General features: G+C 29.6%; 1 protein-coding gene across 2 annotated transcripts; it reads left to right on the forward strand.

Annotated features, from left to right (window-relative positions):
• Nucleotides 1-9059: 9059 nt before the first annotated feature.
• Nucleotides 9060-15014, forward strand: LOC102668050 (mediator of RNA polymerase II transcription subunit 25). Of its 2 annotated transcripts, none has more exons than XM_014772391.3 (14): nucleotides 9060-9209; nucleotides 9990-10047; nucleotides 10293-10423; nucleotides 10557-10754; nucleotides 10829-10894; nucleotides 11097-11304; nucleotides 11828-11898; nucleotides 12041-12520; nucleotides 13335-13391; nucleotides 13550-13578; nucleotides 13926-14000; nucleotides 14095-14185; nucleotides 14384-14470; nucleotides 14603-15014. In XM_014772391.3, exons 2-14 carry the CDS (start codon nucleotides 10023-10025, stop codon nucleotides 14627-14629), a joined length of 1545 nt encoding a protein of 514 aa, XP_014627877.3. In that variant the 5' UTR covers nucleotides 9060-9209; nucleotides 9990-10022; the 3' UTR covers nucleotides 14630-15014. The 2 variants fall into 2 exon arrangements, with proteins under 2 accessions (XP_014627877.3, XP_040869018.1); XM_041013084.1 differs by having other exon boundaries at nucleotides 11828-11892.
• The last annotated feature ends 2022 nt before the right edge of the window (nucleotides 15015-17036 follow it).

Here is a 17036-nt window from a genome sequence, read left to right on the forward strand (position 1 = left end):
TCAACCTCTAGGAACCTAGAAATCACTCTAAAACCTAGAATCCTCTTGAAAGCAGAGGTTTTTGGTGCTCCCTTGCCCTACTTCGTCTCTCACATATATCTCTATTCTTCTAAAAGCTAAAGACTCCTCCTTTTTTTACGCCAACTTCAGCTTTTAAGGGCTTTCTGTCCTCGAAGGCTCGCTTAGCGCGATTTTTGCGCTAAGCGCGAGTTAGTGATTTTTGGCTTAGCGAGTCAGGCGCGTTGGGCGCCAGAAGAGACAAATGACTTGTTGGGCAAGCTGATGGCGCACTGAGCACGTGCATGCATGGAAGATTCTCCTAACTCGCTAAGCGAGCTGATGTCTCGCTTAACGGATGTTGCTCGCTAAACGCATATGCCTCGCTTAGCGAGATACTAGCTGCTGCAACCTTCTTATTCTTCATCTTTCCACCTGAAATTGAAGTTGAAAACATATTAATTCACAATGAAGGGAATATCTACTACATAAAAATTAAACTAAACATAAAAATATGTATAGACCTACAAAAATAACTATAACTTGGCGAAAAGACAAATTTCGTAAAGCTTTTCAATACAAAAGTTAGTCGTAAATAATGACTAACAAATGTCACAAGGCCACTAACGACAACTTTTGGGCAGTTAACTTCCATCATGTGTGAAAAAAATCCACTAAAATATTATTAGAATGAAATCTAACCACCTGGTTTTCTTCTTTTTCGCTAAACCCATTACTTTACTAATCACCACCTTGTAGTGGTGTATTTGAGGGTAGTTAAAATACTAACTACCTCTTAATATTAGCCTATTAAATAAAAATTTTCATCTATTATTTCTATCAAACTAAAAATATAAATTAAAATTTTAAATTCGGTTGTATTCGTATAATTTGTTATTTAAAGTAAATGTCAAGAAATGAAAGCATAATCTTCACAATAGCAATTATTATAGCAAGCAACAAACATAATATATGATTAAAAAAATACTATAAGTAACTAATAATAAAGTTTGGTGTACAAAAATTAAAATAAATATTTATTAGCTTCATCAATATAATCACTTTCTTCGTCTTTTGCTAAATCAATAATTTCTTCATCACTTTGTTCTTTTTCGCGGTCAACAACTTCTAAAGGTACTACTTGTTTTCCATCAACTATGGGTCGGGCTAAATCATTTCTATCCAAAGACAATCCTTGATCATTATCCAGGGCATTAGATGTAAAAGAGATTGAGCCAATATCATCATTTTCTTGACAAGCCTCAGGTGTAGCTTTCTCAGACACATCATACAAATCTCGAGGCTTTGTTTTCACAAAAACTAACCAATTAGGATCTTTGGTATCTTTAACATAATATACTTGTTGAGCTTGACTGGCCAATACATATGGCTCATTAGTCCTCGGTTTACAATTACTATTAATAAGAAAGAATCAGTATTTGTCAATCCAGTATTCTTTCTTAGAGGAGACATCCCACCAATCACATTTTAACAGAACAACATTGTTTCCACCAGAGCAACTCAATTCAATAATATCTATTAAGACACCAAAGTAATCTAAATTATCTGCATTTTCATCACCTTTCACTAAAACTCCACTATTTTGTGATTTCAAATGCATATCACGATCCTTTATATTAAACCTCAAACCATTTATAAGATAACTTGTGTATCAGAAAACACGTGTATCAGGTCTACAAGCTAAGTTAAACAATGATTCATTTATAATTCTTCTCCAATGTCTTTTCAAAAGTGTCACAATCAGTTGAAAAAAATATAAGTGGTCATATTCTTAAATTATATAATAATAGTAATTAACAGTGGTACGAGACAAGGGATTTGATGACGATGCGGGTGTAAGGAGAAAGGGCACAAAAGATATAGGTCCGAGAAGAGCGTAAGAGAGAGTGAGAGTTTGAAAGTGTGTAAGAATAATAAAATTTGATTTTTATTGATTTCAAAGATGGCTTTCAAAAAACCACCGTGGAACACTTGATTTCTATGACGATTTTTAAAAACCATTGTTGAACACTTGGTTTTTATGATAGTTTTTATAAAACCGTCATTAAAAGGATTTAATTATTTATGAAAATACCATCGCATTTTGGACAATGACGGTTTTGGAAAAACCATCTCTAGAACTGTATTAGATTCAGTGTTGTTGAAAATCATTTTTGTTGTGGTGATAACATGAAATTTAACATAGATATGCTTGGTTCTTGCGCATTGGATTTGATTTTTAGCAATAGAAATGGTTGAAAGATAACTGCTAAACATGAGTTATTTTTTATAATGAAAATAACCTTAAAAATATTTATTTAGCATTTATTTATGCTTAATTGTTAAGAATTGATGTTTTTCTTATTTATGACTTGCAGATATGAAAATGAAGGATTAAATGTCAAAAAGATGCAGAAAATAGAAAAAAATATGAAAAAAAAGGAAGATTTTGGCATTAGGCCCAACCCAAGACATGCTTAACACGCATTGGCACTAAGTGAGAAGAGGTGCGCTAAGCGCGAATATAGACACCCACGCTAAGCGAGCAACACAAGCTTAGTGCAAATACAAGCACCCGTGCTAAGTGAGCAGCACAAGCTTAGCGTGAGTATGCAGGCCCAAGTCCACTCCATCAACTATAAAAAGAGGGTCAAGCCAAGGAGAAAAGACACATCGAGTCTCAAAGTACTCTAATACACATTTAAAGCCTGAGAACTCTCAGGGAATTTTTCTTCTTTTCCATTATTTTCTATTTCTTTTTTTTCATCCCTTCTCTTCCATCAGTTTCTAAATTCATTTTCAAGTGCAAGGCCCTTTATGACTATGAGAGGCGAAACCCTTAGTTAGGGTCTGGCAGGCCTAAAAAACCAAAAGATGTATTGTATGCTTCATATCTATCAATGCAAACATGTGTTTTCTTTCCTATTATCCTTTCTTATTTTAATTTCATGTATCATTCATCCTTGCATCATCTTTAGGAGTTAGGTGCTCGACAAAGGGTAATCCTTAATAGAAATACAAGGAAGGTCTTACATGCATTAGTTTTAGGGATTAGTCACTCAACAGAGGATAATCTCTAATAGAACTAAAAGGAATGTGTATCTTAGTAAAATCATTGCTAGACATAGAGTAATTGCATTATGTCCATGCATTAAAGTAAGCATCTAGAATTAGGACTTCATGCATTTTATCTATTGAATCTTTGCAAAGACATTTAGGAGATAGATAGGTAAAATATACTTGTCATTGTGAGACATCAAAGACAAGTATTCTAATAGATGTGGGTAGGGAAAATTTACTAATTGGTAGAGAAAAATATAAAATAATACAGCTAGGTCCTAACATTCCCATCTCATTGAATTCCCTATTATTTTTTTTTTGTCTTTTATTAACAACTATTATTTCCTTTATCATTTATTAATAGCTATTATTTTATATCCTATTCTTTTAAACTCATCTTTTATACCTCATCTCATCTTCTATTTTTATAAATTGGAAATTATCGACACTCGAACTTTCGAGTTTTTACTACTTGAACATTTTGGTACACTTGCCAAACGGTCAACATTGAACTATTGTCACACCATAGATGTGTAGGCGTCTCTTGCATATGATTCAAGTAATCCAATACCTTTCTAGTCCAAATAACTTGATTTGAAGAAGTTGTTGCAACGATATACCTTGCTATTGAGTAACTACATCTTGCCTTTTGGAGTTCCAGAAACACCCCACTTCTAAATGAAAAGACAAATCTAGTTGTGCTCTTTGAATCATCAATAGAATAAACCCAATTACTATTAACATAACCTTCAAGCTTCCCATCACTTTTGGTATACCAACTGCCGAAATCAATAGTACCTTTCAAGTATTTCAACATCATTTTGCCTAAACCAAAGTAGGTCAAACTTGGTGAGTGCATAAACCTTTAAAGTAGGCTAGAACAAAACATTAAATATGAACCTTTGCAAATAGATAAACAAGGCTTCTTACCAAACTTCTATCTTCAGCTACATCTTCCTTTCCATAACCATCAACATTAGAAAGCTTTTCATTAACAACAAATGGAGTTGAAATAGGGTTACAACTCTCCAAATTGAATTTTTATACAAAGTACCATAAAAGGATAAACATTGTTCCCAATAAAGTTTTGAAAAACTAAGAGGGTGTTTGGCTTGGTTGTTTTCTGTTTTCATTTTCACTGAAAACAGAAAATGGTGATGAAAATGTGTTTGGTTGAATTTTTGAAAACATTTTCAGTGAAAATGAAAACAGAAAACAACTAGAAAATGAAAATAATAAAATCTCATTTTCAGTGTTTTCAGTTGAAAACAGAAACCTCATTTTGAGTGAAATAAAAACGTAATGGCAATGAATGTAATTTTAAGCAAATCTAAAAATACATAAAAGACAAGAAATCAATATATTATAAATTTTGAGTGTTTTTATCTCATGAAAACAGAAAATAAGAAGTCAAACCAAACATGTTTTCAGAATTCAAATCTTTTGAAAATGAAAACAGTTTTCAAGAAAATAAAAACAGGAAATGAAAACAGAAAATAAAAATACAAACCAAACACACCCTAAACTTTTATATATCTTAGAAACTTCAAAAACTATGTGTTAGTCAGGTGTTACTATTTAACCTCTGCTAGTGATTTTCTGATCCACTTCAATGTAAATTGAGGGAGAGGTGCACTAACCAATGGGCCTTAAAATTTAAAAGTTTGACTTACTAGTTTAATTCAGCAGTTTGATTAATAAGGCATATCAACCTATTATATAGGTTAGATATAACCTACTTTATGGATTGCCTAACTAACTTTTATTATATTGATAAACAATTAAATTGTAAAAATTAACAAAAAAAAACCAACCACTTGATAGAAATCCATTTCAAAGAGAAGGAAAATCATAATATAAATTAAGATAATCATTATAAATAATTGTAATACAAATTATTACCAATAGAACTTATATATTGATACCATACGGTAATATGAGTCCTATATTATTAGTCTTCTAACAGTTAAGCACATCAAAATTATTAATGACATCATCATATCCACTTTGTTTCATCCATATACATATTTAAATCAAGTCATCATAAGGATGGCTTATAATTGAGGACTAACAACACTCATTCTAACACATTATCTACTAGTATTAGTTATAAATGAGACTTGTTAACTAAGAAGTAAAACCCACATAAATTTGTATTAACTTTTGAATAAATTTTAGCCAAGAATAAATTTCTAATAAATAATTTGAAAGTGGATATAAATTAAACTCTAATAATAATACAAATATTTCAAAAAAAGATTGATTGAAATGCATAGTCAAAGTTTTTGTTTGATCAACCAATCAAATTAATGTTATAGCATTTATAATATTGTTAAAATAAAAATATTTCATTCCTCAAATTAATAAACATTATTTATTATTTAAAAAATAGAGACACTAATAAAAAAGATTAAAATTTAAATATGTTTTGAATCCTAATAAACATTATTCTTTGATTTTTGCCCCTCGACAATTGAAATTAAATCATTATTTTTTCTCACTACTATTATGTGACGATTTTGTTAACTACTTATGTATTTAATGAACAATCAAGTAACCATCGCAGGAACACCCACTAGAGCAATTGTAGTATTATTTTAACATGTGGCACCTTTAATTTTTTTTCTTCTTCATATTCTAAATCCCTAAAATGATTGCTATTCAGCTACTCTAAGATAAACATTAAGGGCCGAAAATAATAATTTTTAATTTTTGGAAGTTGAAAATCAAAGAAACTTTTTTAGAGGGACTAAAATAAAAATTTACGAATTTTATATAGACATTAAAAAAGTTACTTCAGATTTTGATAGGATGAAAATTAAATTTGCTTTTTTTTTTTTACAAACACCAAAATTAAAACATACTCGTTTTGTAAAGACTGAAAATATAGTTAAATATTCTTAAACATTTTTTTAAAAATTGAAACGTATATATTTTTCGGTGAAATGAAATGTATATTTTAAACATTAGTGAAAGTAATAATTTAATCATGAATTTACATTAAATTTCTGACCTGAGAACACATTTATTATTAAAAATATAATTTAATACTACTGCATTTTATTGTCTGTTAAAAAAATATTTTATTGTAAAAAATTAATATTGTCATTTAAAATTTAAATTAATATAATACTTTTAGGACTTAAATTAATGAACATTGGGGGTGATAAATAACATTACTACACATTTATGTGTCATCAATTACTTGCATGTTGTCGATCAATCACTACATTAGTCCTAAAATAAGTATGTTTATAGGTTGTTTTACATAAACTAATAAAAAATTATAAATAAATAAAAGATAATAATAATTTTATAAGATTAAATTTATTAAATAACTAAAAGAGAATAATATTAATATTATATTCAAAAAATTAAAATGACATTTAATTATTAGAAGTATTGGTGGTAAAAAAAATTAATGTTACATTAAAAAATTAAATAAACATTTATTTTGGATTTTTTTCATCTCAAATGCGACACTTATTTTTTTGATAGAGGAATAATTTTGTTTTGAATTCCTACCACTTTCAATTCAAACTTATCTAAAAGTATCATTTAATTTAATGTTGTGTTAGATTTATAGGATGAAAAAAAATATGTAAATTAAAGTAGATCTCATAAAATATGTGGGATGCACATAAAACTAACATTATTTCTCTTCCCTTCCCAAAAACAAACACAACGTAAAAGAAATTCATTCCAAACACTATTTGGAGGTATTTTTTTTCTAGGTTATATTAAAATAATTTTACATCATTAAGTTCTATGTTGATTTCACATTTGATGTCCTTGTTTTAAATTTCACTAACTAAGAACCACTTGTGTTTGCAATTATAACACAATAAATATTTTTTTTTTTCAATTCAAAAGTCAACAAACATTTAACACTAGAAAAGGAAATTAAATGAATGAATCCCCTGGCATATATATGCATTATATATTAATGTCGTTAGTCAAATTTAGTAATGTGCACTTGTGTGTTGTCAATTACTTCATCGTTGTATTACCTCGGACCCAAATATAAACAAAAAAAATTAGACCCAAAAACAAATACTAAATAATTTTTATGCCATTTAATGATAATATTCTTATTATATTTTTTATTTAATAAAATATTATTTTGCGTGAATCATTTATTCATATTCTATAAGTATTACTAGAAAAAAGTGTTTTAGGAATTTTTTTATAATTAATGTTATTAATTGAATTTCTTAGTCTATATGTCTATTAAATTTACTTATTTTTGAATACAAACGATTAAGTCATAATGACACTATGTGATAAATAGTCTTTAGTACTAGTATTTGTCATCCATAAACGAAAGTAATAAAAGCCATTTCAATTTGAAAGATGATAAATATTTGTTATAGTATCTCTCATCCATGAATGAAAGGAACAAAAGTCAATTCATTTTGAATGAAAATTAATGTTTGCTTGTTAGTATCCTTCATCCATTAATGAAAGTAACAAAAGTGATGGTCAATTCAATTTGAATCGGGGTACGTGTCCACAACTGATGACCATTGTCATTACATTGTTGGACTTAGTGATGAAGATTAGAGTTATATAAATAGCCAAGCAGTGGTCCATCTTCAGTTGTTTCCCTAGTTTGTCTTGTTTTTTTGTAGCTTTCAGTTCTAGAGAAATCCATGACGACCAAGAAGTGGTTAAACTTAATCATAGATGGCAACTCGACCTTGGGTCCTTATTGGCCAAAAATTGTTTCAGAATATCTCGAAAAGATTGTTAGGTTCGTATTTTCATCATATCTTCAATCTTAGCCACCATTCAATCTTAGTCATCATTATAAATTTTTATAAAAAGTGTTCTGAATATTTATTTTTTTATTTTTGTACCAGAGGAGGGGTATATTAAGAAATGCTTGAAGTGTTCTAAGAGATAAAAAAAATTATATTTGTGTGTTTCAAAAAACTATTTCATATATACCATTTATTATTCTTTGATGTAAATACCACAATGAAAATTAGTTATTTTATTAGTATTTTTATAAGAAAAATTATGACTTTAACATCAGTGGAAAAAATGTAACCTAGAGAAGACGAAGGATCATTTTTACTTGATTTTATAATATATATATATATATATATATATATATATATATATATATATATATTCTTTTGAAATATTAAGCTGAAACAATTTTCACTTATAATAAAACCTTTTATATGAAGATGAATTAATTTATTTTAAGAGTAATTTTAAAAGAATTAATTACGGTTCATATGTGTAACATGATTTTTTTATTAGATTAAAAAAATGAAAAGGAAGAATGAAGAGTAACATTTATAATTATTCTAGGAGTGACATGATCCTTCCTCCTATTATATATATATTGTTCATGATTGTAATAAAATCATTTATACAAAATTTTACGAAAGACACACAATTGATTATATATATATGATGATATGATATTAAAGATAATTTCATATTAATTGTTTTCCAAACTTAATTAATCAAATTTGTACGCTACGAATAATTGCACATGAATGAAATAATAATTATATGTTAGTACTTTTAGTTTTTTTATTCTGTTTTTCACATCTGATATTTTTTAATAAAAAATAATAAATATAATAATAAAAAAATAACAAATAAATTAATGCACAAATCCACATACTCAACAATCCACTATAAAAACCCACCGTCCTTCTTTCAATATCTAATAATAAAAATAATGAAAAACAAATTATTTTATATAGTGTGCATTAATAACCCACTCTTTATTAAATGCCATACTAATTAACACAATTCATTAAATAAATGAAAAAACAAAATAGCTAAAAGATGTTTAAAGTGACCCCTCTTTTAGATGATAAAAAAATGAAGCATTTTTTTTCTTTATATTGTTATATAAAGATTTGACTCGATCGATGCGTCATTTCTTGTTGAGTATTAATTGTTGTTTAATATTTTTATTTTATCTCATACCCCATTCGTTTTACATAACATCAATTAGTTGACCTTGTTTTATTTATGAAACCATGGATGGCTTTATTTACTTAAACTAAAATTTAAATTTACAAGCTCCAATTAGTGAACTGAATTTTCTCTATCTCATAATGTGTATTAATGATTTCTTTTCCTATTGATTATGCAGGACCTTCATTGACAACTCAAGAGAAGAGGTAATTTATAATTTTTCTGTATTTGAATTTTTTATGCTGTGATCTCTTTTGTAAACATGCACAAGTTACATAAACTTATTGATTTCAAAACTATAACTTAAGGTTTCTTGTTTAATTTATTCTACACACCATATCACTCAATTAATACTTCACTAAAAAGAAAAAGTTCCCAACCATATATAATATTCCTAAGGGAGAAAAGGAAGTATGACTCAACAACTAGCAGAACTGGGTGACGACATAGTGGAGTTCAACTAGTTAAAAAACTTGGGCTACATGGCTTACCTTTGCTTGGAAGATAATTTGGATTTTCTTATGTATATGATGGAAAGTCTAGATTTCTATAAAAAGTGGTTGAGTTGGAATAGTGGCAACTACCTTGCTTTCTGGTCAGTTTTAATTTTTGTATCAAGGTAGGGAGTCCCTTTAGCCCTATTCCTCTTTGATTTTGCATCAAAAAGCTAAGGCTAATGGAAAAACAATGTAGTAAGGAAGCAAATTCTTTTAGTAGCAGAAAGCTTGAGACATTTGACGATGTGACAATTTTTTCTATTGTAACCTTGCATGAGTTACCCATATTGATTGATTTTATAACAAAGCTTAAGGTTTCTTGGCATACCCCATATCAATAAGCTATTCAATACTTACTGGAAAAATAAAAGATTCACAATCATAGATTTGTCCTACAATAATGTGCTTTCATGTGAAGATATGCAAATATAGTATAGTTTTCAAATTCACGAGAGATCTCTTGCCTTACCATGCATCGTTTGTTTACAGGGAGCTAATCATCATTGTGAGGTGGGTCTGGTTATGTATAATGACAACTCCGACCTAGGTATTTCATTTATCTTTTGCACATTTTCGGTAAAATATTCCTTTTTTATTGAATTGAATATATATCAACCTAATCTGTACTCATTATTTTTAATTTACCTTTAATTTTATGACAGTGTTATTTTAGTAATCACACATTCTATATAGGATTTTTTATTTTCTTCATATAGGAAATGCCTAGTCCTCAATAAAATTGATATTTTAAAGTAGAAATCATAAGAGTGTTTCTTTTTGTTCCTTATGCAGGGTCGAACGTCCAATATATCCATTGGACAAGAGATGTGGATTATTTTTTAGGTATCCTATCATGTTTAGTTTTCAAAGGGGATAGTTTAAATCAAAATACCATGGTAGAAGGCCTAGCATCGGCTCTAACGGTATATATGTTAACACATACTTCTTTTACTCTTTATTCCATTATTAATTTAACTATACTACTTATGGGATTTGCAAGCAATTTTACCATAAAATGAGAATAAAAATGTGTTACGTGAATCATGGCCAAACCAGTTGTTTCCAAGGCCGTCTAATAAAATGACAGCACAAGAATACTATGATGGAGAAAGGCATTGCATTCTTATAACAGCTAGAGATCCTATTCCTAAGAGAATGCTAGTCTCGGTGCCTGAGATTCAAGGAAGATTTATTGGCACAAAATTACATACTTTAAAGGCAGATTTTTACGAAGTGGCTAAAATGTTTGGTTCGGTAATGTCTTGGAACTCTACTTGTTTCCTAATGGTAGCCTTCTATATATACTGACTATGCTCCTGTTACTGCAGCTAGCAGTATCCCTTTCAATAATTTCACCAATCCAACATCCAATTTTTGGAGTGATATTCAATATGGTAAGAGTTTGTCTCCAATATAATTAGCATCCTTTCCCTAATATCTATTTATTCAGCTATTGCAAGATATCTCTTGAATTGTATATTATATCCTCACTAGAACCATCTATTGGCATGATCCAGGTCACAAATTAAGAGTAGTATAGTATTCAATTCATATATGTTTTGGGTGGTACATAACTATGTTTTCATTCTTTTGCAGGGGAATAATGATTCTTCACTAGCCAACACTCCCATCTCTGATTGCAGAAACGAACAATTTATTGTGTTATTATCAAGAAATTTTAGGGAGGCACATTATGCCCTTCATGAGAAAAGAACAATGGATCCACCCACAAAAGAAAGTGTAGAATCACTTAAGACAACAAATGATATTATACTTGCCATAGATTTTGCTGACGACCATGAAGGTTCTCTCCCTCCCCCTCTTAATTGCCATATAAATTAGAGAATATAGTATCTCTAAATAAATTGCTGTAGTGATAACATTATTGTGAATTGAACCAACAAAATTTACTTTTGATGCTTCTTACTAGATATTCAATGTCTGTTAAAAATATAATGTATCTTTAGCAGTAATATATTATTTGTTAGTATCTAATTTGTAATGAAAAAAATTAATTCTTGCTTCCAATTTTCTTATACAGATGACCAATAATCAAAGGCTTAACGATAAATCTCAATTCTTCTTGTTGAACAGTCCTGAAAACAATTAATTTAATTTTAATACTAGTATTTATTATATTATATCTTCCAAACACTGAATATCTTACTGCTATATGTTTTTTTGTCCATTGACATATTGATGATTTTTGCATAAGATTATGACCACTTTGGATTAGATTGTGTCCGTTTTTAATCCTACGTTTTCAATTAATATATGCCAATTTAGTTTAAAACACTCTTCCTTTCATTTTGTTTTGATATTTTCAGAAGATCTATTCTCAATTATGATGACTGGGAAGCAAATCATTGAAGCTGACAAAGATGACCGACTTGTACATGTAGTCGTTTTAATTATATTTAAATTTTAATTGATAGAATAGCTGGAGATCTTTTCCCTTTTTACCTTAAAGTATTATATTTTTTATTATTTACTTATATTTTATTTGCTTTTTTATCAACATCAAACAAATTCTTGATCAGGATCCTATAAGCCTACTGCCCCTATCTGTCCCGAATGCCTCAACCGGTGAAGTTGGCATTTCAACTCTACCAATGGTAATATCCACAACACCAACTTTCATAGTTGGAGAAGGGTCTTTGAAAGGTGTAGTTGGAGGCAACTCGGGAAACTGCTCAACAAGCACAGCAATTGCTGTAGGCATGGCTGATCCAAGGGATGCTCCACCAGCTCAAAATTCCATGCTCCCTCATTCAATTGGAAATACATTCGATGTTCAACCATACTCATCACTATCAATGCTTCCTTATGCTAGTTCTAGTAGCAGAAGTCGCCCATATCTTCCATTCCAGGTGATTGGGTTTGGTCCACTTGGTAGAATTGCTTTTGGAACAAGCACCGGGGTTCCTCCTGCACCAATAACACCTCAATTTAATCCTTATGATTTTTGGCCTCCCCCATCATCTCTTACAAATTTTAATGACTATTTGCTGGAATGGGAGGTAAGTTGATTAGTTTCATTATTCGACATAAGACCAACATATGTTATATGCCTTCATAATTGCAAAAGCTTTGAAAGTAACCATCTCCTATGTATGATTTAATTCATTTAATACCAAATGACTTCCTAGCTCTTAAATTAATAAGAGGATCTATATTTGGTATTACATAAGAAAAAATGAAAATTTAAGAGAACAACCATATGTCTTTATGTGTTTCAATATATAATGACAAGACATGCACTTGCATTTTTGGCATAGTTGTATGTTACTCTTAAATTTTTCTTATACTAGTTTCTTTTAGATCCATATTTGTTTATGGGTTAATTTACTTATAGTGAAAAAACTCTCTTATTTGTAGACTAAATATTTGATATAAATAGTAAAAAAAACATACATGTGAACACAACTCTAAGATATTTTCATACTTTCTGGATATAAATTTAATCACTTAGGTGTCTGTCCCATCTTTTTCATTTCGAGAATGATATATAAGAACTATATATCCGATAAGTGTTTTAATATCCAAATGCATTTAACAAAAGAACTTATCTCCAATTGTTCTTTTATTCTTATTTTGTAAATTTAGTTTGTTAATAATAGAACTTTATGTTCCTCTATTATCCTTATTACCTTTTGCACTATAATTAATCAATTCATCAAATAATAATCAAATTTAGATGTTTATGACATGTGCATGATGGGTGAGTTTATATCAAATTCATGTGTATCAATTTCACATTAAATTTGGTAATATGGGTTTAGAGATTTTCACAAATTATTGGTTTATATTATATTTTCTCTTATGCATCTCCAGGGATCTTTGGCTGGAAAAATTGTCAAGAAGAATCGTCAATTACATCTTTGGGTAAAGGTATGGTAGAATCAATTAATCTCTAAAAGAATATTTCCTGGCCTATCTAATTTGTTAGATGAGATCAAAAGTTACTTATATTCTGACTTTCTAGCAATTATGCAAATTATAGTTAAGCTACAAATATGAATTTTCCCTTGTTTTTGCCTATGAACCAGGTTCTGAGGAAAGCAACATCGCCCTTGACGTAAGTGTATCTTTCATATATTTTCAATCCTAATTTTTTAAGAAAAGCTTATTGTTACATTTAGCTAATTAATTATAGCTAGCTATAATTGATATTTATTTATCTCACTTTAATTAGTCAATAGCTATCAATATATAAGTTTAACTTCATATAGGTAACTTTTTAATTACCTAAATGACAACGGATCCTATTTCATGATTAAAGCATAAATGGACAAACATTTCGACAAGATCACTTTTGAAATGGAAACTAGGGACTTCGAAACAATGGTTTGGGTAAAAATTAAAAAGAAAAAAAAGAAGCTTGTCTCAAATATAATTTGATATTTATTTTGTTGTTCATTGCAGGCTTACTATTGAGTGGCCAAGTAGGCTAGAGATAGCCCTATATTTACCACAGAAAGCTGTTAATCATACAGTAAAGTAATTTTATGGCACAAGGCTATTGCTACTTCTTAAATGAACACTTCATTTTGTGAGCAAAGCTTACATATATTCCAATAACATTTAAATGCAGGATTTGTCGTGGTCCCGTTGATTACGTGTTCTTGTATTTAAAGCAATTTGACAATCTCGACTTGCATGACCATCTGAACAACAAGAACCTGGTTAGTCATCTATACTTGTATATAAAAACACTGTCCAAAATTTGTTATTTGCAAAACTAATGATAATTTACTTTTGACACTGAAAAGAGCATAAGTACTCTATCTAATTCTAACATAAAGAGGATCCATTATTTACTGCATGACTTTCCTGCATTGACAATACAATGATCTATTATGATGTTAGATATCCTTGTGCAGAGTGCGAAAATTCATCTCCCTTCTCAAATTTTGATGTTAACTCCAACCAAAAGTAAACACCACTTCATAGGAATAGTCTTCCCTGGGGTGAGTCTAATGTCAACAATATCTCATTATTATTTTCGTTTCAAGTTGTATTTTGAATATTTAGCTACACGTATGAAAGAATTTCTTGTGCCTTTTTCAATGCTTGAATTTTGACTAATAAATAAATGACAGGATACCATATTTATTGAACTTCTCTAAGTATGCATACGACTATCAAGAGTATCAAGAGAAGCCAAAAGAACAAGTTGGAGGACCTGTTGTGGCAGCTAGAATTGCATTAAGAGAAGAGACCACCATGAGATCATGCTCCCAAACTTTTCGAAGGGTGAAGTTGGGATAATTAAAAGTATATCATCAATGATATGGCAGCTAGATATTTCTTTAAGAATTGAACATGACTTTATCTTTTATTGTTTGAGTTTGTTAAATATATATATAAAGGCCAAATAGTCAATGAGTGACACCTGTAATTTAGTAGCAACTTAGTCACTTGCTGATAGCTTTATCTTTTATTAGTTTTTCTGTTTTAAATCTTCCCATTCTATAAATGTAAACGTTATTGATCAATAAATTATTAAAACTCCCTTTTCCTTCTCCCAAATATTTCAATGTACTCTTCCCCCCTCTATTTTATTTTCTTTTCTGCCACCATAAATCTAACAAATTTCTATCAAGAGCCTTCGCTTTATGAGTTAAATAGAACGGAGGTTGACACAAGCATGGCCAGGAACAATGGAGGCTTATGAGGTAAGATTGAATGGTTGAACGTGCCCCACCAACCAAGAGCCAAGAAGCTACAATGAAAGAAGAAAGAAAAATTAAACTACAAGAACCGTCAAGCTAGCAACAGAAAAGTGCAAATAATCACAATAAACAAAATGGTAAAAAGAGAAGTTACTCAACTTGTAAGCACTGTCACAAAATGGGTCACCCTCTATTCAAAACAAAATGCAGTAAATGCAACCACTTGGTGCATGAAACTGTAATTTGTCAAAACAAAATTCAGCACGATGAAGGAGCTCAAACTGTTGACCAAGAGGAGGAACAATTATTTGTGGCTATTTGTTTCTCCACCAGTGAATCAAGTGAATGTTGCACTACTAAAAAAATATATTTTCAGGACATTGAATCTAAGTCAATTTTTTAAAAATCGATGTAAAAAAATATACAGGGACATTTTTGAAATTAAGTTTAACTTTTTTAATATGGTTCTATAAAAACCGTCTTTGATAGAAGGTGTTAACTTTGATTTACAGGTTACTAGGACGGTTTTATTTATAAAACCATCTTCGATTTTAAGGTGACTTAAATTTCCAGATCTCGTGCCCTTCATTCTGCGATTTCGCTTCTCGTGCCCCTCTTTCTTCCAACCTCCGTCGATTCCACTTCTTGTATCCTCCATTTCTTTCAACTTTCGTTGATACCACTTCTCGTGCCCTCTTCCTAGAAACTCCAAGAACGGTGAGAAGACCAAGTGCTGTCATCATCATCTTCCCGTGCCCTCTTTCAATCTCTTCGTTTCCAAGCCAAATGTTTTGCAATGCAGCTTTTGTGCCTCCAATTTTCCGTTTAGAAAGGAACTTCTCATGCTCCACAAGAAATCCCATGCTTTATGAAAAGGTCATATTTCTTTGTTTTAATTAGAGGAATAAGATAACAATTTTGAGAGACAAATCAATGAGGAAATCAACGTTCTTCTCTCTATTAAACTTCAGTGCATAACAATGCTTAAATAGACTCAACTAACTTGATAAACTGACTCCACTTTCCACGACTAACATCAACTAAGGAAGTGGCATAAAACTGACTCAAACTGACGCACATGTTCACCTAAAAAATAGCTAAAAACTAGCAACAGACTTGACCAAATCTTCCTACAGTTCAACTAACAAATGATGACTTATTCCTAGCTTAATACGTGGACATTTAGAGCCTTGAATTATATTGCAATACCCCCTCTTAATTCAAGCTCGTGCATTCCTATTTTCTCCAAAAAGAATTGATGTTTTGCTTGTGCTAAAGCTTTTGTAAACAGACACTACTAGAAATATAGCTTTTTACGACAGCCATTCTGCAACGGTTCTTTTAGAACCGCCTTAAAAAACGAACCGGTGGCATTTTTGTAATTATATTGATAAAAAGGTTTGTACGACACACATTCTAAGGCGGTTTGGTTTTCAAAAACCGCCTTAGAATGTGTGTTGATAATAAAAAATTACGACGAGTTTTATTAAAATACCGTCGTTATCTCATATTATGTAAAGGCTCTTGGAACCGATGTCAAAATCACACTAAATTCAGTTTTAACATCTGTTATTTGAAAAATGATGTTGTAAGTGCTTAACAACATCGATTTTCAAATAACCAATGTTAATATAAACTTTTTTTTAATTATTTATATATTTTAAAAAAATCATATATTGCGTTATTAATTATATTTTAATTAAAAAATAATAATAATTAATAAACAATAATAAATTCAAAAGGTAAGCATTTAAAAATTAAACTAAATTTTTAAAATGAATTTCGTAATTTTAATTTTATTATTTCATTATTATCATTTAAATATAACACACATTTATATAAATTATTTGATATTAGTTAA

Source organism: Glycine max, chromosome 20 (genome assembly GCF_000004515.6).
Source record: "Glycine max cultivar Williams 82 chromosome 20, Glycine_max_v4.0, whole genome shotgun sequence".
Lineage (NCBI taxonomy): Eukaryota > Viridiplantae > Streptophyta > Magnoliopsida > Fabales > Fabaceae > Glycine > Glycine max.